This window comes from Jaculus jaculus, chromosome 1, assembly GCF_020740685.1.
Source record: "Jaculus jaculus isolate mJacJac1 chromosome 1, mJacJac1.mat.Y.cur, whole genome shotgun sequence".
Classification (NCBI taxonomy): domain Eukaryota; kingdom Metazoa; phylum Chordata; class Mammalia; order Rodentia; family Dipodidae; genus Jaculus; species Jaculus jaculus.
Genome location: NC_059102.1, coordinates 167367599 through 167389880, shown reverse-complemented (window position 1 = coordinate 167389880; position 22282 = coordinate 167367599). Strand labels below are relative to the sequence as shown.

The window sequence follows — 22282 nt, the reverse complement described above, 5'->3', positions numbered from 1 at the left end:
TCCATTGCCCAAAAGAGTAGGTTTACATATGACTTATTTACATCCTCTTAGATTTTGATTAGCCCTCCCTCCACCTTTCTTTTACTCATTCTCATCCCCTGACCTCACTTAAGCCTTTTCACTCCTATTAATCTGTTCTTCTACTTACATATATACAATACCATCCTATTACGTCCCTTATATTCCCTTTCTAGCCTCTGCTACTTATTCCAACTGACATAGAAGTCCAATCATTTTTTGGGGGGTGGTGGAGTCTCAAGGTAGGGTCTCGCTCTAGCCCAAGCTGACCTGAAATTCATTGTGTAGACTCAGAGTGGCCTAAATCCACATCAGTCCACCTACCTCTGCCTCCCGAGTGCTGGGACTAAAGGTGTGTGCCACCACACCTGGCTTCTGTTTGTGTTTTTGAGGTAGGGTCTCACTCTAGCCCAGGCTGACTTAGAATTCACTCTGTAGACTCAGGATGGCCTCAAACTCACAGTGATACTCCTACCTCTGCTTCCTGAGTTCTGGGATTAAAGTCCTGGTTTGCAGGGGTGGTTTTTTTTTGTTTTTTGTTTTTTTTTTTTTTTTTGAGGTAGGGTTTTACTCTAGTAGCCCAGGCTGACCTAGAATTCACTATGTAGTTTCAGGGTGGTCTTGAACTCACTGTGATCCTCCTACATCTGCCTCCTAAGAGCTGGGATTAAAGGTGTGCACCTCAGCCCAGCAACCAAGAGAATGGGCACACCAGGACCTCCAGCCACTGCAAATGAACTCCAGATGCATGTGCCACTCTGCATCTGGCTTTACATGGGTGCTGAACTTGGGTTTTTAGGCTTTACAGGTGAGTGCCTTAACTGCTGAGCCATATCTATAGCCTGGGATTACAGTTTTGAGAGGAATTTTGATCATGGCAGGATTAGGCAGTCAAGTATCATATCTTGTCATATTAGGAGAGAGGAAGTAGCAAGAGTAGGTAGCTGACACTAGCAAACTGGGCTGGACTATAAGAAAATCCCAGGCCCTGGCCCAGTGACCTCTCCAGCAATGTTCTACCTCCCAGAGGCTCTGCTAGCTGAGGATTCAATATAAGGCTTAATCACAAAAACATGAGGGACATTTTGCATTCCAACCACCACCTGGTTCCCATAGACTCACAGCCATATCATGATGCAAAATTCATTCAGTCCAACTTTAAAAGTCCTCACAGTCTTTACTAATCCCAGCACTGTTCAAAAGTCCAAAGTCTCATCTGAGATCCAAAATAGTCCCTTAACTGTAATCCCTATAAAACCAAATCACTAGTTAAGTAATGGCACAGAGTAGACATTTTTATTCCTCACAGCCTCCATGAAGGGACTTCAACCCTGCCTTACCTAAGCCCAATGGCCATTTCTAAACCTGTGTTGCAATCCAATGACCCTCTATTTCCTGCATTTGTCATACTTCCAAAACCAGTGCCAGATGGGCTACACTGCCAAATTTGTTAATCCAGAGGGGATTAAGTGCTAACTTCGAGGATCAGAAAATTCCTTCTGTATTCTTCCTTCAGGCCTCTTCCTATCAACGGAATGAGCAGCCCTGTTGTTTGACTGCAGAGCAGATGGCCCATCCTCAATGGTGGTCATCTCTTAAACAATTGCAACTGAATTGCCTGCAGTGTTCATCCCAAGACTTTCAATTCTTTTTGTGTTAAACTTTATATCTTTCATAATCCTTCTGCTCTGTATTTTCCACTGCCAAACACACTGGTTCATTATTTTAAAATTCAATATTGCTTAAATTCTTATGACATGGGCAGAACACAGACATCCTTTTTGCCAGAATATCACCTAAACTGCCTCTATCCCAGTTCTAACAAAGTCCTTTTTTTCCCCCCTGAAGCCTCATAAGCTGAGCCATCATAGTCCACATTTCTCACTGAATTTTGGTCTTTCAAGCTCTCATCAGAATTGTCCACTAACTTTGCTTATAGCATTGTAAAGCTTCTTTAGTCCAAAGTTCCTAATATTTCCGTATTCCTCCCAAAGCCATTTCCAAAGAATGGTTAGCATATGCTACAGCAGCCCCAGTTCTCTGTACAAATTTTGTGTAGCAGCTACCTTCTCATTGTTAGGACAAAAGACCTAACTAGGAGTGGTTTTTGGAAGGAAAGGGTTTATTTCCAACTTATATAGAGTTTTTTTTTCAATTTTTTTTCCTTTTTATGTATGTATGTATGTATGTATGTATGTATTTGAGAGTGACAGACACAGAGAGAAAGACAGATAGAGGGAGAGAGAGAGAATGGGCGCGCCAGGGCTTCCAGCCTCTGCAAACGAACTCCAGACGCGTGCGCCCCCTTGTGCATCTGGCTAACGTGGGACCTGGGGAACCGAGCCTCGAACCGGGGTCCTTAGGCTTCACAGGCAAGCGCTTAACCGCTAAGCCATCTCTCCAGCCCTTATATATAGTTTTGAGGGGAAGTTTTGTCGTGTTGGGAAAGCAGAGCAGGACCATGCAGCTGGGGATCACATCAGCAGGGAGGTAGTAACAAGAGTGAGCTAGCTGACACTGGTAAGCTCAGCTCATGCAGCCGGGCATGGTGGCACATGCCTTTAATCCCAGCACTTGTGTGTGTGTGGGGGGGTGCAGAGGCAGGAGGATCACCATGAATTTGAGCCACTTTAAGACTACATACTAAATTCCAGGTCAGCTTGGGCTACAGAGAGACCCTGCCTCAGGGAAAAAAAATATAAATACTGAATGACATTCATTTCCCTGTGAGCACTGCTTTAATTTCATGTTACAAACTAACATGCTATGCTTTCATTTTCTTTCTGTTCAACACATTTTAAAATTTCTTTTTAAAAATATATTTTATTTATTTGAGAGAGAGTGAGTGAGTATGGGTGTATCAGGGCCTCTAGCCATGGCAAGCGAACTCCAGATGCTTGTGCCTCCTTGTGTATCTGGCTTACGTGGGTCCTGGGGAATCGAACAAGAGCCCTTTAAAATTTCTTTTGTGACTTTCTCTTCAACCCATGAGTTATTTAGATTATGTTGTTTTAGTTTCAGTTGTTTTAAACTAATTTATTTATTTATCTGAGATGCAGAGAGTAAAAGACAGAGAGAGAGAGAGGGAGGGAGAAAGAGAGAGATACAAATGGGCATGCCAGGGCCTCTAGCCACTGCTAACAAACTTCAGATGCATGGGTCACTTTGTGCATCTGGCTTATGTGGGTACTGCGGAATTGAACCTGGGTTCTTAGGCTTCAGAGGCAAGTGCCTTAACCTCTAAGCCATTTCTCCAGCCCCCTGGTTTAGTTTCAAGTATTTGGAAGTCTATCATAAGTTATTGCAGTTTTTTTTTTTAAATGGGCCCACCAAGCCTTTGCAGATGAGCCCCAGGCACATGCACCACTTTATGTATTTGGCTTTATGTGGGTACTGAGGTATCGAACCCAGGCCTGCAGACTTTGCATGCAAGCACCTTTAACCACTGGGCCATCTTTCTCTCCAGTCTAAGTTTGTTTGTTTTTGACCTATAGTCTTGAGGGAACACAATTTGTTTATGGCCTGAAATGTGTGCTAACATCTCATGTATACTTCAATATAATGTGTGCTCTGTGTTTTTGAGCATACAGATCTGTGAATGACAACTTAGTCAAGTTGGTTGGTATTATTCTTCATGTTCCCATTTTCTGGCTGATTTTCTGAGTGGCTGTTTTATCAGTTATTAAGAGAGGCATATTGAAATCTGCTATAATTTCTTGGTTATTATTTTCTTCTGTCTCGGTTTTTGCTTCATATACTTCAAAACTCTGATGAAAACACTGTTTAGGATTGGTACATCTTCTTGGGGAATTGTTTTCTTTATATTGTTGCTTTTCTTTTTTCCCCCTGAGGTCGGGTCTCACTGTAGCCCAGGCTGACCTGGAACTCTTCCTGACTCAGCCTCCCAGTGCTGGGACTGAAGGCATGCACTACCGTGCCTCTATATCACTGCTCTTCTCTCTCTCTCTCTCTCTCTCTCTCTCTCTCTCTCTCTCTCTCTCTCTCTCTTTCTCTGTCTCTCTCTCCTTCTCAAGGTAGGGTCTCACCTTAGCCCAGGCTGACCTGGAATTCACTATGTATTCTCAGCGTGGCCTCAAACTCGTGGTGATCCACCTGCCTCTACCTCTTGAGTGCTGGGATTAAAGGTGTGTGCCACCTCACCTGACTTTCCAGTGCATTAAAAAAATTTTTTTTCCATTTATTTGAGACAGAGAGAGAGAGTGAGAATGTGTATATGGGTGTGCCAGGGCCTCCTGTCACTATAAAAATACTCCAGACATATGTGCCACTTTGTGTATCTAGCTTTATGTGGGAACTAGGGAGTTCAGCCCAGGCTTTGTAAGCAAGTGCCTTTAATACACACAGACACATAATTTATTTATTTATTTTGGTTTTTCGAGGTAGAGTTTCACTCTAGTCCAGGCTGACCTGGAATTCACTGTGTAATCTCAGGGTGGCCTTGAACTCACGGCAATCCTCCTACCTCTGCCTCCCAAGTGCTGGGATTAAAGGTGTGCGCGACCACACCTGGCTCAGCAAGTGCCTTTTACCCACTGAGCCATCTCTCCAGTGTCCTATATTGTTGCATTTGTTCTGAAGTGTCTGAGAGTGATATAAACACTCCAGCTTTCTTTTGATTTATGTTTACAAAGCATGTGGTTTTCCATTTGTATTGGTTTCCTCTTGCTTCATAACTGTTACCACAAACTTACAGACTTCTAACCACATCTGTTTATGGGCTCACAGCCCTATAGATGAGAAGCTGTGTCCACATCTTATGATCTGAAATCAGTGTGTCAGGTGTTTTGTGTTCACATACTGTTCTCCGTGAGGTCCCTGACCCATGGTCCTTTCCACCCAGCAATAGAGATACTGATCTACCTTGGATGCTTTACCTTTCTGACTTCCTCGTCCACTACCACTAGAGAAAGCTCTGCTTTGAGGGAGACCATGTGATTTGGCAAGCCTTATGTAGATAAGATCCCTGATTTCAAGGTCCCCTGTGCCATATAACAGCCTAGTCATGAGAGAAAGTGAGGGAGGGAGAATGGGCACACTAGGGCCTCTTGCCACTGCAAATGAACTTCAGCTGCATGCACTACTTTGTGTTTCTAGTTTTTTGTAGGTACTAGAAATTGAACCCAGGTTGGCAGGCTTTGCACAAGCAAGTACCTTCTACAGCTGAGCCATCGATCTCCTCATCCCTTAGACTGAGTTTTTTGCAGACTGCATACATAGCCTTTTTCATCCAGTCTGATAGTCTGTTTTATTTACTGGTATGTTTAGGCCATGTATATCTACTAAAGCAGTGACATGTGTGAATTAAACTCTACCATTTTTAGTTGTTTCCTAATTTTCCATTTGTTCTTTGCCCCTTTCCCCATGTGTTTGTGTGTGTGATTTCATTTTATCTCCACTTTTAGTTCATTTATGTCCCTTTATTAGTTAATGATTGCTCCAGGGGTTCACAGTATACATCCTTACTTAATCATGGTCTGACTTCAAGAACTATATACCCTCGTGTATAATGTAAGCACTTGACAATAATACACCTCTATTTTTCCCTCTCATCTTTTGTGCTATAGTTTTTACCTTTAGTATAATCCTTTAATACATTTCTTTTACATTTGTTTATTTATTTACTTTATTTGAGAGCGACAGAGAAAGAGGCAGAGAGAGAGAGAGAGAATGGGCATGCCAGGGCCTCCAGCCATTGCAAATGAACTCCAGATGCATGTACCCCCTTGTGCATCTGGCTAACATGGGTGCTGGGGAATCAAGCCTCAAACGGGGGTCCTTAGGCTTCACAGGCAAGCACTTACCACTAAGCCATCTCTCCAGCCCTTTGTTTATTTATATATATTTTTTCATTTCTTCTACTTTGAACGGTCTAAGAAAAAAAATATAAAATGCATTTTATACTTTCCTTCATTTTGACCATTTTTGGAGATTTTCATTTCTTTATGTAAATCCGTGTCTCTATCTGGTACCGTAGTCCCTTTGGCTGAAGAACTTCATGTTACATTACTTGTAGCCCAGATTGGCTGTTTTAATTCTCTCAACTTTGGATATGGAATTGAAGGCTTGCTTTTCTTTTTCTTTCCACACTTTATGTGGGCGCACTTCTGTTGCCAGGCTGTTAGTGTGTAGGATCATGTCAGTCTTGTCAGAAGCTGAGCAGGATGTGGGTTTGTTGTTGCTTTAATTACCTTCAGTACACCACCATCCAGCTTCAGATGCCTCTAGTATTACTGCGTGCTGCTTTCTGATTTGTTGAGTTTTTGATAAGAGGTCTTCCATATCTTTTCTTTCTGAATGTTTTCAATATTTTACCTTCAGTTTCTAGTTGTGTAAATATGATGTGCATGTCAGCTAGCTTCCTGCCACTCTAACCCTTACCTGAGTTAATCAGTGGATAGTTGAAAAAAGATTTATTTATTTATTTTGGTGTGTGTGCTAATGTGTGTGGATGTATGTGTGTGAGTGTGGGTACATGCATACCACAGTAGGCATGTGGAGTCAGAGGACAGACATCCTTCAGTGTCCTCTTGCCTCCCACCTTGTTTGAGTCACAGTCTTGTTTACCACTGTGTTCACTAGGCTAGCTGGCCTATGAGCCTCTAGAAGATTCTCTTGTCTCCACCTCCCTTCTTTCCAAAGGTTCACTGGGATTACAGATACCTACCACAGTGTCTGGTGTTTAAAAGAAAAAAAAAATTGGTTGTGGGGATCTGAACTGAAGTACTCATTCTGGACATCTCTCCAACCCCTGTATGTGTGTGTGTGTGTATGTATGTATGTATGTATGTATGTATTTTTGTGATGGGATCTTGTTATGTTGCTCAAGCTGGTCCCAAACTTTTGGGCTCAAGTGAGCCTCCTGCCTCAGCCATATGCCACCATGCCCATCTTACAAAAGATTTATTTGGTTCACAGTTTAGGGGTTTTCAGTTCACGGTCAGTTGGCTTCATTGCCTTGGAGCCTGTGATGAGGCATCACATAATAACTGAGCATGTGGCGGAGCACACTTCAGTGAGTATACAACCTCCTACTCGGCCTACCTCGAGAGTTTACATTACCTTCCACTAGCACCAAGATGGGGGACACAGGAGAGGCATTTTTCTTTGGGTGACATTACCAGTCTAAATTATAGCAGTTTATCTGGGATTGTTTGGGAATTTATCCTTCTTCGGATTCTCTGAGCAAGTTGGATCTATCTTTTTTTCTTTTCTTTGATTTTTTAAACATTTTTATTGACAGCTTCCATGATTATAGACAATAAATCATAATTTCCTACCCACCCTCACTTTCCCCCTCACAAGTCTACCCTCTATCATATTCCTTACCCCCTCTCAATTAGTCTCTTTTTTATTCTGATGTCATCATCTTTTCCTATTATGAGGGTCTTGTGTAGGTAGTGCCAGGTACTGCAAATTATGGATATCCAAGTCATTTTGTGTCTGAAAAATTGCATTTTTGTTTTTTCAAGGTAGGGAACTCATTGTGTAGTCTCAGGGTAGCCTCAAACTCACAGTGATCCTCCTACCTCTGTCCCCCACCCCTGAGTGCTAGGATTAAAGGTATGCGCCACCACAACTGGCTGGAAAATTGCATTTTAAGCAGTCCTACCCTTCCTGTGGCTCTTACATTCTTTTTTTTCTTTTCAAAACTTTTTTATTAACAACTTTCATGATTATAAAAATATCCCATGGTAATACCCTCCCTCCCCCTACTTTCCCCTTTGAAACTCCATTCTCTATCATATCCCCTCCCCATCTCAATCAGTCTCTCTTTTATTTTGATGTCATGATCTTTTCTCCTATTATGATGGTCTTGTGTAGGTAGTATCAGGCACTGTGAGTTCATGTATATCCAGGCCATTTTGTGTCTGGGGGGATCACGTTGTAAGGAGTCTTACCCTTCCTTTGGCTCTTAAATTCTTTCTGCCACCTCTTCCGCAATAGACCCTGAGCCTTGGAAGGTGTGATAAGAGATATTGCAGTGCTAAGCACTCCGGTCACTTCTTCCCAGCACCATGATGCCTTCTGAGTCATCCCAAGGTCACTGCCATCTGAAAAAGAGAAGATTCCCTACCAAAAGTGAGAGTAGCATTAATATAAGGGTATGAACATTAGCAGAAGTGCTTACTGTTTAGTTTGATAAGCATAGTATATACATTTAGCCAGACAGCAGCAGGCGTTACACCCCTAGGGCCCATGACTACCCCTGTTTTAAGTTTTCAGTATCAGGGATGTATTCCCTCCCATGGAGCAGGCTTCCAGTCCAATTAGAGGGCAATTGGTTTCCACCATGACAGATGTGCCATTTTTGCACCCGTTGGCTCATTTGGCCTGGCTGGCTAAATATAAGGCTTACAGTGTCCACTGTTTTGAGTATCTTCACTGGTGATTTCTCTTTCTCCCATTGAACTGCATGTAGAATGGCTTCTTCCAGCTTTCTGTCAGCTGGTCTACATGGAGAAGGTTATCAGCTCAGTCGCAGCAGGATTTCTCAGTGGCCTTGCAGCCCAAGTGTGTGGAGTCTTCAACAATAGGGTCCTACCATCTATTCCTGGTGGGAAACCAAGGGCCTCGGGGCTCTTAGATTCTTTCTGCCATCTCTTCTACAGTGGATCCTGAGCCTTGTACAATATGATAGAGATGTTTCAGTGCTAAACACTCCTCTGTCACTTCTCAGCACTATCGTGCCATTTGATAGATCTAGATTTAAAAAAAAAATGTTTTCTAGCTGGGCATGGTGGCACATGCCTTTAATCCCAGCACTCAGGAGGCAGAGGTAGGAGGATTGCCATGAGTTTGAGGCCACTCTGAGACTGCATAGTGAATTCCAGGTCAGCCTAGGCTAGAGTGAGACCCTACCTCAAACAACAACAACAAAAAAAAAAGTTTGCTAATATGTGTGTGTTTACTTTTATTGTTTTGTTTTCTGAGGTTAGGGTCTTGCTTTAGCCCAGGCTGACCTGAAATTCACTTTGTAGTCTCAGTGTAGCCTTGAACTCTTAAGTGATCCTCCTACCTGTGCCTCCTGAGTGCTGGGATTAAAGGCGTGTACCACCACACCTAGCCTCTAAAAATACTTATTTTTGAGGCAAGCCCAACAGGCTGACCTTTTTTTTTTTTTTTTTTTTTTTTTATGAGAGACAGAGTATTGGTGTGTCGGGTCTCCAGCCACTGTAATCAAACACGTGCCACCTACTGTGCGTGTGACCTTGTACACTTGTGTCACCTTGTGTCTCGCTTACATGGGCCTTGGAGAGTTGAACATAGTCAAGCACCTTAACCACTAAGCCATCTCTACAGCCTATTTTTATTTATTAATGAGAGAGGGAGGGAGAGAAAGAACACAAACCAGGACATCTTGCCACTGCAAACCAACTCTAGATGTGTGCACCACCTTGTGCGTCAGATGCGGATACTGGGCATCAAACCCAGGCCATTGAGTTTTGTAAGCAAGTGTCTTTAACCACTGAGCCATCTCTCCAGCCTCTGCTTTTTCCATTTTTGTTAGAAAATTCATAGCCATTTTTCTTTATTCACTCCCTTTTATCCATTTATATTCTGGTTGTACTTATATTAAAACACTTTTGCCAGGTGTGGAGACTACATAGTGAATTTTAGGTCAGCCTCGACTAGAGAGACACCTACCTCAAAAAACAACAACAAAACTATAGTCCCACAACTGTTGGATTTTCTGTTTTGTGTTTGCTTCTGTTTTATGTTTGTGTGTCAGTGTGGGTCATTTGTAGTGAGTAATTCCTCTACTTTCTGACCTATAGTCCAGTAATTCTTTCCTTGTCAAATCTTGTGATGAGCCTGTATCTTACATATTTATTGCTGTAGTTTTTGAGATATTTCATTTATTTATGAAAAGAAAAATAGAGAACATGGACATGTCAGGGCCTCCTGCCACTGCCAGCACATTCAATGCATGTGCCACACTTAGTGCATCTGACTTTATGTTGGTGCTAGGGAATTGAATCAAGGCTGGCAGGCTTTGCTTGCAAGCATCTTTAACCACTGACCCATCTCCACAGTCCCTATTGCTGTGTTTTTATTTTTAGCATTTCTATGTGACATTTAGAGTTTCTAGCTTCCTGATGGAACTCCTCGTCTGTTCATGTGTTTTCTCTGCTTTTTTAAGTGTAACCTTTAATTTTTGTCAAATTCCTTGACTGATAACATCTGAATTATCCTAGAATCTGTTTCTGGTGCTTGCTTTGTTCCTTGACATTTTTTTCTGCATGTGTTTGGATATAGTAGGGTATGTGGTACGTGTGTGCATGTAGAAGCCAGAGGTTGACATTGGGTATATACCTCAGTAGCACTCGACCTTATTTTTTAAAAATATTTTACTATTTATTTGAGAGAGAGAGAATGGGTGCACCAGGGCCTCCAGCCACTGCAAACACACTCCAGGTACATGTGCCACCTTGTGCATCTGGCTTACATGGGTTCTAGGAAGTTGAACTGGGTCCTTTGGCTTTGTGGGCAAGTGCCCTAACCACTAAGCCATCTTTCCAGCCCATCCATCAATATTTTAAAGAGTCTCTCACACTAAACCACCAATTCTGCTAATCTAGCTAGCCAGCAAGCTTCAGGAACTCTTCTGTCTCTATCCTTCTAGTGCTGAGACACCCAGCTCTTACATGGGTGCTAGGGACACAAATTTAGGTCCTCACGCTTCTATGGCAATCACTTAACCCCTGAACCATCTTCTCAAGACCCACAATGTGTTGTTGTTTTTAAAATTCCCCTTCTTTTGTATATGCTTATCACATAGTTTTTGATTTGCTTGCTTTTTTAAAAATTTATTTGTTTGCAAGCAGAGAGAGAGAGAGATAGAAAGAAAAGAGAGACAGAAAATGGAGGTGCCAGGGCCTCAAGCTGCTGCATATAAACCAGATGCATGCGACACTGTGCATCTGGCTTATATGGGGACTGGGGAATTGAACCCGGTTCTTAGGCTTTGCAGGCAAGCTCCTTAACTGCTAAGCCTTTTCTTCGAGTCAGAGTCTCCCTTTATAGCTCATGCTGGCTTTTGATTCTGCTGCCTTAGCCTCCCCAGTGCTAGGATTACAGGTGTGCACTACCACATCTGGATATATAATACAATGTTTGACTGAATGTTGGACATCATGGGTAAGACACTGAAGAATAAGAGGTATTTGTACCTTGAGGTAGCCATGCATCTCAGTCTGTTACTGTAAGGGAATTAAGCCCAATTTGGATTTTGGGTTTGCTTCAGTTACTTTTAGGTCACTACCACCTTCTCTTGTTACCAATCTGCTTGGGATAGAGGCTGTAACCAAAAGGGTATTTCTCTATTGCTGCTCTGCCCTCTGCTTTCAGCCTTCCCATACTTCTGGGCTTCACATGGACACTCCATGCTCTTGCCTTCCCCAGCCCTAGATTTTTGTGCTTTCTGCTTGGTCTGTTGAGTTGCAGGGTGGAGAGGTTCATCTTCTCTCTTGTCCTTGTCTAGCCTTGGCCTCAGGCTGTCCCTGTGGTGGTGAGTCTTAGACCTGGGGTTTTTCTGTGTACTGCCTCTCCCTCATGCAGGTTTTTCTTTCTTTCTCTCTCTCTCTCTCTCTCTCTCTCTTTTTCTCTTCTCAGTTCTTTTCTTTCTCCTTTGACTCATTTTCCAACCCACATGACTCCACCTGTGCTCTGAGAAAGATGGGGTTTACTTGCCTGCTCTCAGTCACCAGAGGCCTTTGTTCTGTTGGGAAGAGGGCCCACAGCCAGGCTCTGTTGTGTATTCGCTCCATCCATCGGAGTGTACTCAGTGGAGGCTTTCTGGAAAGCTCTGTTGATGGATATGGGCTCCACTTGGGTGTATGGCCTCCAAGGTTTTACACTTTTATTATGGCCCAGTCTTGGCTTAGATTCTTGCCTGCTTGGATTATATCCAGTGGCTCGTCCTTCTTGTGTGCCTGTCACAGTGAGCCAGTCCTTGTGCAGGGCTTTCCATTTGATGGGCTTCTCTCTTTTTTTTTTTTTTTTAAAGACATTTTTATTTATTTATTTATTAGAGACAGAGGAGGAGAGAGAGAGTGAGAATGGGCATACCAGGGCAAATGAACTCCAGATGCATGTGCCACCATATGCATCTGGCTTATGTGGGACCTGGAGAATTGAACCTGGGTCCTTAGGCTTCACAGGCAAATGCCTTAAGTGCTAAGCCATCTCTCCAGCCCTTTGTTGTTGTTGTTGTTTTGTTTTGTTTTTTAAGGTAAGGGTCTCACTCTAGCCCTGGCTGACCTGGAATTCACTATGTAGTCTCAGAGTGGCCTCGAACTCATAACAATCCTCCTACCTCTACCTCCCAAAGTGCTGGTATTAAAGGCATGTGCCACCATGCCCAGCTGTGCTTCTCTTCTTATTTATTGTATTTTGTCACTCTGTGACCCCAGCCCCTGACAATGTCAAGAGGTCATAGTTGTTTCTGGCTGGGCTTTTCTTTTCCTTCCCTCCCCTTCCTTTTTCTTTCTTTCTGTTTTGGTTTTTCGAGGTAGGGTCTTGCTGTAGCCCAGGTTGATCTGGAATTCACTATGTAGTCTCAGGGTGAGCTTGAACTCTCAACAATCCTCCTACCTCTGCCTCCCAAATACTGGGATTAAAGGCGTGTGCTCCCGCACCTGGCTGTTACTAAAGCATCTGTGATATTCCAACTTTCTATGCCTGAGGAGAAAGCTAAAATTCCTTGATATTTTGATTGTCATACAGGCAAAAAAACCCATGACCCTCACTGGGTGCCAGGCTCTGCATTGAGCGAGGGAGTGTCTGAGTTGGTTTTTGGGATTCCATTTAGCATTGTGTTCACACTTGACAAAAGGGTAGTTTTAGAATATGCTGCCTAAGCTTTGCCCTTGAAATGTCTTGCTTAAAATTGGCGCCTTTTTAATTTTTTTTTTTTTTTTTTTTTTTTTTGGTTTTTCAAGGTAGAGTTTCATACTAGCCTAGGCTGACCTGGAACTCACTATGTAGTCTCAGGGTGGCCTTGATCTCATGATGATCCTCCTTCCTCTGCCTCCCAAATGCTGGGATTAAGGCGTGTACTACCACACCTGGCAAAATAAATTTTTTAAAAATTTATTTTCAAGCACAGAGAGATAGAAGGGAGACAGAGAGAGAATGGGTGCTCCAGGGCCTTCAGCCACTTCAAACCAACTCCAGATGCATGCACCATGTTGTGTATCTGGCTTTAGGTGGGTAATGGGGAATAACCACTGAGCCATTTCTCCAGCCCTGTAGTGTCTTTAAAATAAATAAATAAATATATATATATATATATATATATATATATATATATATATATATATATATATATATTTATTTAAGAAAGACACAGAGAGGTAGAGAGAGAGAATGGGTGCACCAAGGCCACCAGCTACTGCAAATGAACTCTAGATGCATGCACCACATGTGCTTATGTGGCATCATCTGTGTGCACCATCTGGCTTACATGGGTTCTAGGGAATTGAGCCAGGGTTCTTTGGCTTTGCAGACAAATGCCTTAACTGCTAAGCCATCCCTCCAGTCGCCTCCCCCAACCTGTAGCATCTTTTTCAATTTGTCTTACTTTGTTTTGAGGCAGGGTCTCACTCTAGCTCAGGCTGATCTGGAACTCATTTTGTAGCTCCAGACTGTCTTCAAACTGACAGCAATCCTCCTACCTCAGCCTTTTGAGTTCTGGGATTAAAGGCCTGTGGCCCCATGTCCAGCCTTAATATTAGCATCTTAAGCATTGTATCTTGAGGGTGGAGAGAGAGGCTGGAAAGGACAGCATACTGACCAGCTCCTGCCATTTGGCCTAGGCTGGCATTCCCTTGTCTTGGCTGTCAGTGCCTTTGTTGCCCGTCCACTAATACCTGGTGTTGGAAGCTCATGTTTGTTCTACGGGCCTCTGGTTTCTTCTAGTGAATTCTTGCATGTTTGAGTTTGCACTTGTAACCAAAGACCTCTAAGTGATAAAGTGTGTAGAGCATAATTTGTAAATTAGGAGAGGGCTGGAGATATAGTTCAGTGGCCAAACACATGGGTAGCATGCAGGAGGCCCTAGGTTTGATCTCAAACACTGCACACCTACACAGAAGAATTAAGGAGGAAACACAGTACAGTTCTGTCCTGTTGTTCAGGGAATTTATTCTAAGACTGAATGGATGCCTGAAACTGAATAGTGCCAAGCCCTACATAGTTATGTATTTTCTCCCATATACTCTGCAGTGCTGCCACAAAGTATCAATTAGGCTGGTCCTTCCTTGTCCATGCCCTGGTACCTCATCTGTGTCATTACTCTGCTTTGGAACTATTAGTACATAGAATAGAGTTTCTTGTATACAAGGCTGCAGTGTCTCGAAGGTCAGTCTGAAAACAGATTGCCGCTAAGTGATTAATAGTGGGTAGCATATACAATGTGGAAACACAAAGCCAAGGATAACTTCATAGCTAAAGCGCAAGGCGGGGTGGTGTGAGATTTTATCAGGCTGTAGGAATAGCATGCATTTTAAAACTTATGAATTCCTTCTAGAAGTTTCCATTTAATATTTTCAGACTGTGATTGACCCCAGATAACTAAAACTTTGATAGTGCAACCACAGATAAGGGGAGACTACTGTGTCCAGAACACAAGTAAGAGGCCAAATACAAAGCAAAGCTGTGCACCTAAGGGGTGCAAGGCAGGAGTCAGGAGATTTGATCATGAAAGACCAGATAGTAATTCTGGAATCTGTGGTCCATCTAGTTTCTGTCCCACCACTTAGTCCTGCCACCATGATGCAAAAGTAGACTGGCTCATCTGCAGGCAAATGGGAACAGCTGTTCTAATGACACTATTTACAATAGGAGCTGACAGAGCCTAGAGTATGTTTAGAGGAAGAATGGAAATATTGATGATCTATTTATATACCTGTGGTTCTTTACAAAGACCAGAGTTTCAAGGTTTTTAGGGTTTGGGTTGTTTTCTTTCATATCATTTTTCTATTATATATTTTGGGGTGTGTGCATGTAAGTGCATGTTTGTGTGGGTGCACGTGCGTGTGCATGTGGAGGTCAAAGGCTAATATCTGGTGAATTCTTTGATCTCTTTCCTCTGTTTTACTGAGGCAAGATCTCTCACTTGCCCAGAGATTGAGCTAACCAGCTAGCCTGGGGGTCCCTGTTAATAGTGCTGCCACACCCACCCGGCCTTGACGTGAGTGCTGGGGTCTGAGCTCTGGTCCTCATACTTGCAGGCCATCTCCCTAGCCCTCACTTTTTATTTTTATTTTTGAGTGATGGGATCACAGATGTGTGCTACCACACCCAGCTACAGTTTCAGGTTTTAGTCTTTTGCCTTAATATTGACTGACAGTAGCATAATTCTTTCTGCCCACTCTTCTTTTGCAGAAGCAAGACCTGCCCCAGAAATATTTGAAAATGAAGTCTTGGAACTGCTAAGAGACTTTGCTAAAAACAAAAACAAAGAGCAGAGACTGCGTGCCCCAGATCTTGAGTATCTCTTTGAAAAGCCCCATTGAGCTTTCACTGGCATGGGGGTCAGTTTATGCATGGAACTTCTCATAATGCTGGCTTTTCTTCCTGCTTCTTCTTAGACACTTGACCCTCTCGGTGATGGACATGTATGACTCATTCTAACATTTGTTTGTTCAGTACAAAGCCTCCCAAGACGGTTTGTATGCAACCCTTGACCCCTTATCTTGTCTGGCTGCTATGGTGCAGGTCTGCCACAAGAGGGCACCGTAGGGCAAGCACTCGGGCTTAGCTACTGCCTTAGCCACTATAAAGCCGCTGAAAAGAACTGCACCTGCTGCCAGTGCTGTGTGAAGAGAAGCGTCATCCCACCCACCCTCTACCCGCAGTGGCTCAGGGCTTTGTTAAGATGAAACTCCCCCTTCCAGCCTGGTATGGTCCCTTCTGCCAAAGAAAACTGATCCAAGCCCCTGAACTGAGCCCATCAAAGACACAGCGGGCAGAATGAGGGCAGCAAGCAGGGATGGTGTGGGCACGCTGCTTAAGTCAACGTTCCCATCATCAGACTTTCTTTATAATCTGCACTTTGTAAATTGAAAATTAAAGAATATTGAGAAAAGGAAATTGACAGTTTCCTATTGCTCACAGTTATTTTCATTTTGTCTCTTCCCACATGACCCATAACCTATGTTTGTAAAAATGGGGTTTTACAAGGTTCCAGTAATGGGCTGTTTTTCCTGGGGTACTGGAGCAAACTTTCCCCCGCTTCTGTGATTGTCACAATCTTTTTAGCTGACTAAATAATGATGACATATAAGAATCAGTATGTTGGCTGAGCACAGAGGGTTGTGCTTGTGATCCCAGCACTGCCTTGTAATTGCTGCACAGGCTGAAACAGGAGGATCACTGTGAGTTCAAAGTCAACCTCAGCTGCATAGTGAGTTCCAGGCCAGCCTGAGCTCCAGTGTTGAGATGCTATTCCCAAAACCAAAACCAAATAACAGTAATAATTATAACAATATGTTAGAATGAAGTAGTTGACAGTTCATAGTTTGGGGGCCAGGAGAATTCTGGTTTGCCTGAGGTAGTCTCCTTGGAGGAGATTGTCTTCGAGTTGTTGGACAAGGCCGTCACACAGCTGTGAGTATGTGGAAGTGTTGGCTAGAGGAAACCTGGTTAGAAATGATGGCATGGCATGGGTGCTAACCACAGAGGTGCAGGCAACAAAGAAGCACCTCCCCATACTGTTGGGCTCGGGGGCTCCCTCAGAGTCTCCTCATGAGTATGGCCCTTCCTTCCACGTCCCTAGTGGAGGAAGAGAACCAGCCATTACTTTCCCAATCTCATCAAAGCTTCCCAGTCCTCCCACAGACAAGTGGTTTGAGACTGTTTTACAGATGAGAAAGTTGGCTTTAAGGGAGTCAGTGATGTGTCCAAGATGAAAATAACCAGAATCTACTGTTACATTGTCTTACCTTTGAAGCTCATGGACTTTCTTCTGGATAGCACTGCCTTACTGCTGAACTTTAGTAGGAACCTATCCTCCTGGAAATTGTGCTGGAACAGTTAAGGCAAATAAACTGCAATTCTGGTGTGTGAGCTGTGTCATGGGGTAGGAGGCCACCAAGTACTTCCCACAGTGAGGAGGTCTGAGCTTTGGCCACCCAACATAGTTCTTGTCAGCAAGGAAGCTACATACAATACTCATTATGAATTCAGATCCTTGCTGTATTGCTTACTTGCTGGATAAATTTACTGGCCTGAGCCTCAGTTTCCCCATTTATAAGTTGAAGCTAAAACTCCCCTACCTATCTCAAAAGGAGATAAATGCACCACTTTTAATGACTTCCAGCACATAGTATGCCCTAGGAATATGAGCCTTGAGTTATGGCGTCACTGCAAGTCTTAGAACCTGTCCCTAATGCAGAATACCTAGCATGTCAATACAGTCTCCATAGCTCTATGCAGGGCAGTCTCATGTACTGGTCAGAAAGCCAAGCCTCTTAAGCTGGAGAGATGGCTTAGTGATTAAGGTGTTTGTCTGCAAAGCCAAAGGACCTCAGTTCAATTCCCCAGGACCTACGTAAGCCAGATGCACAAGGTGGTACATGTGTCTAGAGTTTGTTTGCAGTGGCTAGAGGCCCTGGCACGCCCATATTCTCTCTCTCTCTCTGCCTCCCTATTTCTCGCTCTCTCAAATAAATAAAATAAAAATAAAAAAAGAAAGCCAAGCCTCTGAAAGTAACCACAGAGTGCCTTACCAGCCAGTGAAAGCTGGAAAGAAAACAGACCCTGGTGACAAGTCCTTTGATGGAAGAATGTTGCATGCACCTAAGCAAGAAATGGGAGTAAGACATAGGCAGAAACAGGAGCTTAAGAAGACTCGGGCCCTTCTCTTGGACTTTTGATGTACTGTGGGGAGAATGTTAAACAGGCAGGGTTTATATATAGAAACATATCTGGACTATAAGAAGTGCACATGAATCGGGCAGTGCCTTACCCATTTATCTTGAGCGCCTTATGCAACAAACCCCAGAAGCCAAGTGTGCAGTGTGGGCTCCCCGCTACTGTCTTGATTCCTTCTTACCCTGATTTTGCTGCCGCTTGCACCTGGGAATAGCGTGCTTCCGAAAGAATTGTTTTCCTCCCAGGCTGCTGGCTTGTGTCATCTGAAAGTGAAGGATCTTGCTAACTTCAGCTGCTCAGTGTCAGGCCCAAGGGTGCTATGTAGACAGTTTTCCCCTTTATTAGGCATTAAGTAAAACTAGGCTGGCCACATTGCTTTTTTTTTTTATTATTTATTTATTTCATTTGACATCTACATATTCCTCTTCAAATTGAGTGTCCTCTGCTACAGATATCTGCCTTATGGAGATGGTGGCTTGCCCCTTCCAACAAGTATGCTCTGAAGGCCCCCAGTGAGACAAACTGAGCAACAAAGAAGGGAAGACTTAGCCCTTATCAGAACATCTCAGACCAACTTAGCTTTGGAGCCCACAAGTTCTCAGATAGTCCTTCGGGACCTGCACAGCTGAGGCCCACACAGGCACTGCCTGTATCACACTGCTTGCTACCCACGGGCATGCGCCTCTCACAGACTAGTCTCCTCACACACTCTGACCGGGACGGGACATTATAGTGCCGATCATCCTCAGCTGTGAGGTCAGACCGGCCAGCCCTTGGGCGGCTCAGTAGGATAGACTGTGATGAATTCCTCGGTGTTGTACTTCGACAGCCGGTACACTTGGATAGTGTGATGCCCAGCATAGCAAGAAGGAACATTTCCAACTGCTCAAGGCCACCAGTGTGTCCCACGTGGTTGAGGTGGTTCCGCAGTAGCTGTCTGGGATTATTCCATGTGTCCCGAGCAAACAGGAGCACGGAGAAAAAGGGTACTTCCTTCCCCTTCTCTTTGTCATCATACAGTTCAATGGCTGTGTTCAGCATGAGAAATTTCACAGCTTCATAGAGGCTGTACTCATCTTCTTCATTGGGGAACAGTTCATCACAAGCCTTGCCTCAGCAGTCCTCATTTCAGCCAGGCCTGCCCACTTCTTCCTTAGCAGAGTGAGGGACTCCTTAATGTTTTCAACCAGGTCCTCGCTCTTCCCATCAAATTGCAGTCCAAGTTTCCATTGCTTGATCCAGCTATACTTGCTTGTCAGTTTTCCTGGCAACAGCGCGAGCTCTGGGTCCCGCAGCCCGAGGGGCAGCGCGTTAGCTGGCTCACTGCCTGGGTGAATTTCTGAGGCACTTCCTCGTAGCCCTTCTTCATGCAAGCGGCTTTCTGGGTATTCCCTCCCCACTCTTTCTTGCATTAGTCCCTGATGTCCATTTCAGGAGCCACACTCAGGCTGGGTTTGCTCGGCTGGGGCATGGTCGTCCCCCCCCTCCCCGCGCATCCGGACGCCCCCCTCCCCCCCCCCCCCCGCCGCTGCGGACCGGGCCCGCCGGCCGTTCCACGCCCCGCCCCCACATTGCATTTTTAACAAGTTAACAAACATAGAGCCAGGGCCAGCAGCCCCCCAGGATCCATGACGAGGAGCAGCTAGACTCCTTCCTCTCAGCTTGACAGATCACTGCTCCCTGACCTCATTCAGGGCCTGCACCAGACGCGCGAGCGCCTGCCCCGCCCTGCCCTGCGTGAGGTGGTCTCGTGAGTGCTCTTGCACGGGCTACTGCGTGACACGTCAAACTGGGTCAGGGCTGCTCCTTCCCATCCATTCCTCTCTTCATCAGTTTAAGTCCTAAAAAACCAATGTGCCAAGCTGGAGAGATGGCTTAGCGGTTAAGGCACTTGCCCATAAAACCTAAGGATCCAGGTTTGATTCCCCAGTACCTATGTAAGCCACATGCATAAGGTGGGGCATGTGTTTTTTTAGAGGCTGAATGCCCTGGTGTGCCCATTCTCTCTCTCAAATAAATACAGTATTTTTTAAAAACCCATATGCTGCTGCTCTCCCTCTCTTTTTGCCCTGTGACCTGGCCTAAACACCCACAGTGAGTCTGTCTCCTTCCAGCCTGGCTGGAAAAAGAATGCTTCCTTGGTCTCAGTATTTTTATTCCTTTTTTTTTTTATTGGAGGTAGGGTCTCAAACTCAGTGGTCCTCCTACCTCAGCCTCCCCAGTAGTGGGATTAAAGGTCTGTGTCACCACAGCTGGCTTTTTGTTGTTGTTGTTGTTGTTGTTAATGTTTTTTGAGGGTCTTACTCTAGCCCAGGCTGACCTGGAATTCACTATTTAGTCTCAGGGTGGCCTCGAAACCATGACGATCCTCCTACCTCTGCCTCCTGAGTGCTGGGATTAAAGGTGTGCACCACCACGCACTGCTAGTATTTTTTTTTCTTGCCTTCCATCTTTGTCATGTTTGGGGATACCTTCTCACTTTAATTACATGTAAGATTTATCATTGATCTCTCAGTCCTTTATTTCTTAATCCTCTCTGGTCTTTTATTTGAAGGGGTTTCTATGCCCAATTTTCCAAGTGTGTGGAACTGCTCTCGCCTTTTCCTAGTTACCATTTTCCCCTAAATAAACCTCACAAATTATGATTTCTCACTAAATTCAATAATTCATAAGTTTTAAAAAGTCCACATGTTGTCAGGCATGGTGGCACACTTAATCCTAGCACTTGGGAGGCAGAGTAGGAAGATCACTGTGAGTTCAAGGCCACCCTGAGACTACATAGTGAATTCCAGATCAGTCTGAGCCAAAGTGAGGCAGGGACCTCCAAAAACCAAAACAAAAATAAAAAAAAAAGTCCACATGTCAAACACTTGTGCCCAGGCTTTCTGTGACTTGGGTATAGTGTGACTTGTGGGGGGCATTGGGGAGGTACCCCTACTCAGAAGTTTTTAATATATTTATTTGTGAGAGAGGGTAGGTATATAAGGGCCTCCTGCCATTGCACAAACTCCAGACATGTATACCATTTACTTTTTTTTTTTTTTTTTTTTAGGTGGGATCTCACTCGAGCTCAGGCTGACCTGGAATTCACTATGTAGTCTCAGGGAGGCCTCAAACTCATGGTGATCCTCCTACCTCTGCCTCCCCAGTGCTGGGATTAAAGGCGTGTGCCACCACGCCCGGCCCATTTACTTTTTTATTTTATTTTTTTGAGGTAGGGTGTCATGGTAGCCCAGGCTGACCTGGGTCCCAGGGTGACCTTGAATTCTTGGAGGTGCTCCTACCTCTGCCTCCCAAGTTTTTTATTTCTATTTGGGGGGGGGTATTTTAATTTTTTTATGAGAGAGAGAATTGGCACACCAGGGCCTCCAGCCACTGCAATCAAACTCCAGATGTGTGTGCCACCTAGTGCACATGTGTGACCTTGTGCTTGCATCACCTTGTGCATCTGGCTTACTTGGGACTTGGAGAGTCAAACACAGGTCCTTGGGCTTCACAGACATGCGTCTTAAACACTAAGCCATGTCTCCAGCCTTTTTTTTTTTTTTTTTTCGAGGTAGGGTCTCACTGTAGCCTAGGCTGACCTGGAATTCACTATGTAGTCTCAGAGTGGCCTCAAACTCATGGTGATCCTCCTACCTCTGCCTCCTGAGTGCTGGGATTAAAGGTGTGCATCACCACACTCGGCTCTCCAGCCCTTTTTTAAAAAATCTTTTTTTAATTGACAACTTCCATAATTACAGAAAATAAACTATGATAATTCCCTCCCCTTCCTCACTTTCCCCCTCACAAATCACTGTCCATCATATCCCCTCCCCCTCTCAATTAGTCCCTCTTTTCCTTTGATGTCATCATTTTTCCTCCTATTGAGGGTCTTGTGTAGGTAGTACCAGGCACTGTGAAGTCATATCTAGACCATTTTGTGCCTGGAAGAGTGCATTGTAAGGAGTCCTACCCTTCCTTTGGCTCTTTCTTATATTCTTTCTGTCACTTCTTCCACAATGAGCCTTGGAAGTGTGATAGAGTTGTCTCAGTGCTGAGCACTCCTCTGTCACTTCTCAGCACTATGGTGCCTCCCGAGACTATTCTTTTTGTTTGTTTTGTTTTTCGAGGTAGGGTCTCACTCTAGCACAAGCTGTCTTGGAATTCACTCTGTATTCTCAGGGTGGCCTTGAACGCACAGCAATCCTCCTACTTCTGCCTCCTGAGTGCTAGGATTAAAGGCATGCGCCACCATGCCCGGCTCATGGCTTATATTTTTAAATATCAGTGGGGAAGGAGATTCCTCTGCTATGGAAGGTTCACTTACTGCATTAAGACTAAATGGAAAGAAGAAGGTTTTATAGTAAATCCAAAGTCTGTAGTG

The 22282-nt window shown here is 44.2% G+C and overlaps 1 protein-coding gene and 1 pseudogene across 1 annotated transcript in view; one reads left to right on the top strand and one right to left on the bottom strand.

The window, feature by feature from the left end:
* Sdhaf2 (succinate dehydrogenase complex assembly factor 2) overlaps positions 1 to 16134 on the top strand; it is a 29041-nt gene extending 12907 nt beyond the window's left edge. The window contains exon 4 of the mRNA XM_004667675.2: positions 15427 to 16134. Coding sequence (XP_004667732.1) covers positions 15427 to 15557 — 131 coding nt within the window. The 3' untranslated portion in view covers positions 15558 to 16134. The remainder of the gene's footprint in view (positions 1 to 15426) is intronic.
* A 2467-nt stretch (positions 16135 to 18601) lies between these two features.
* LOC101609416 lies at positions 18602 to 19387 on the bottom strand (annotated as a pseudogene).
* Positions 19388 to 22282: the final 2895 nt, after the last annotated feature.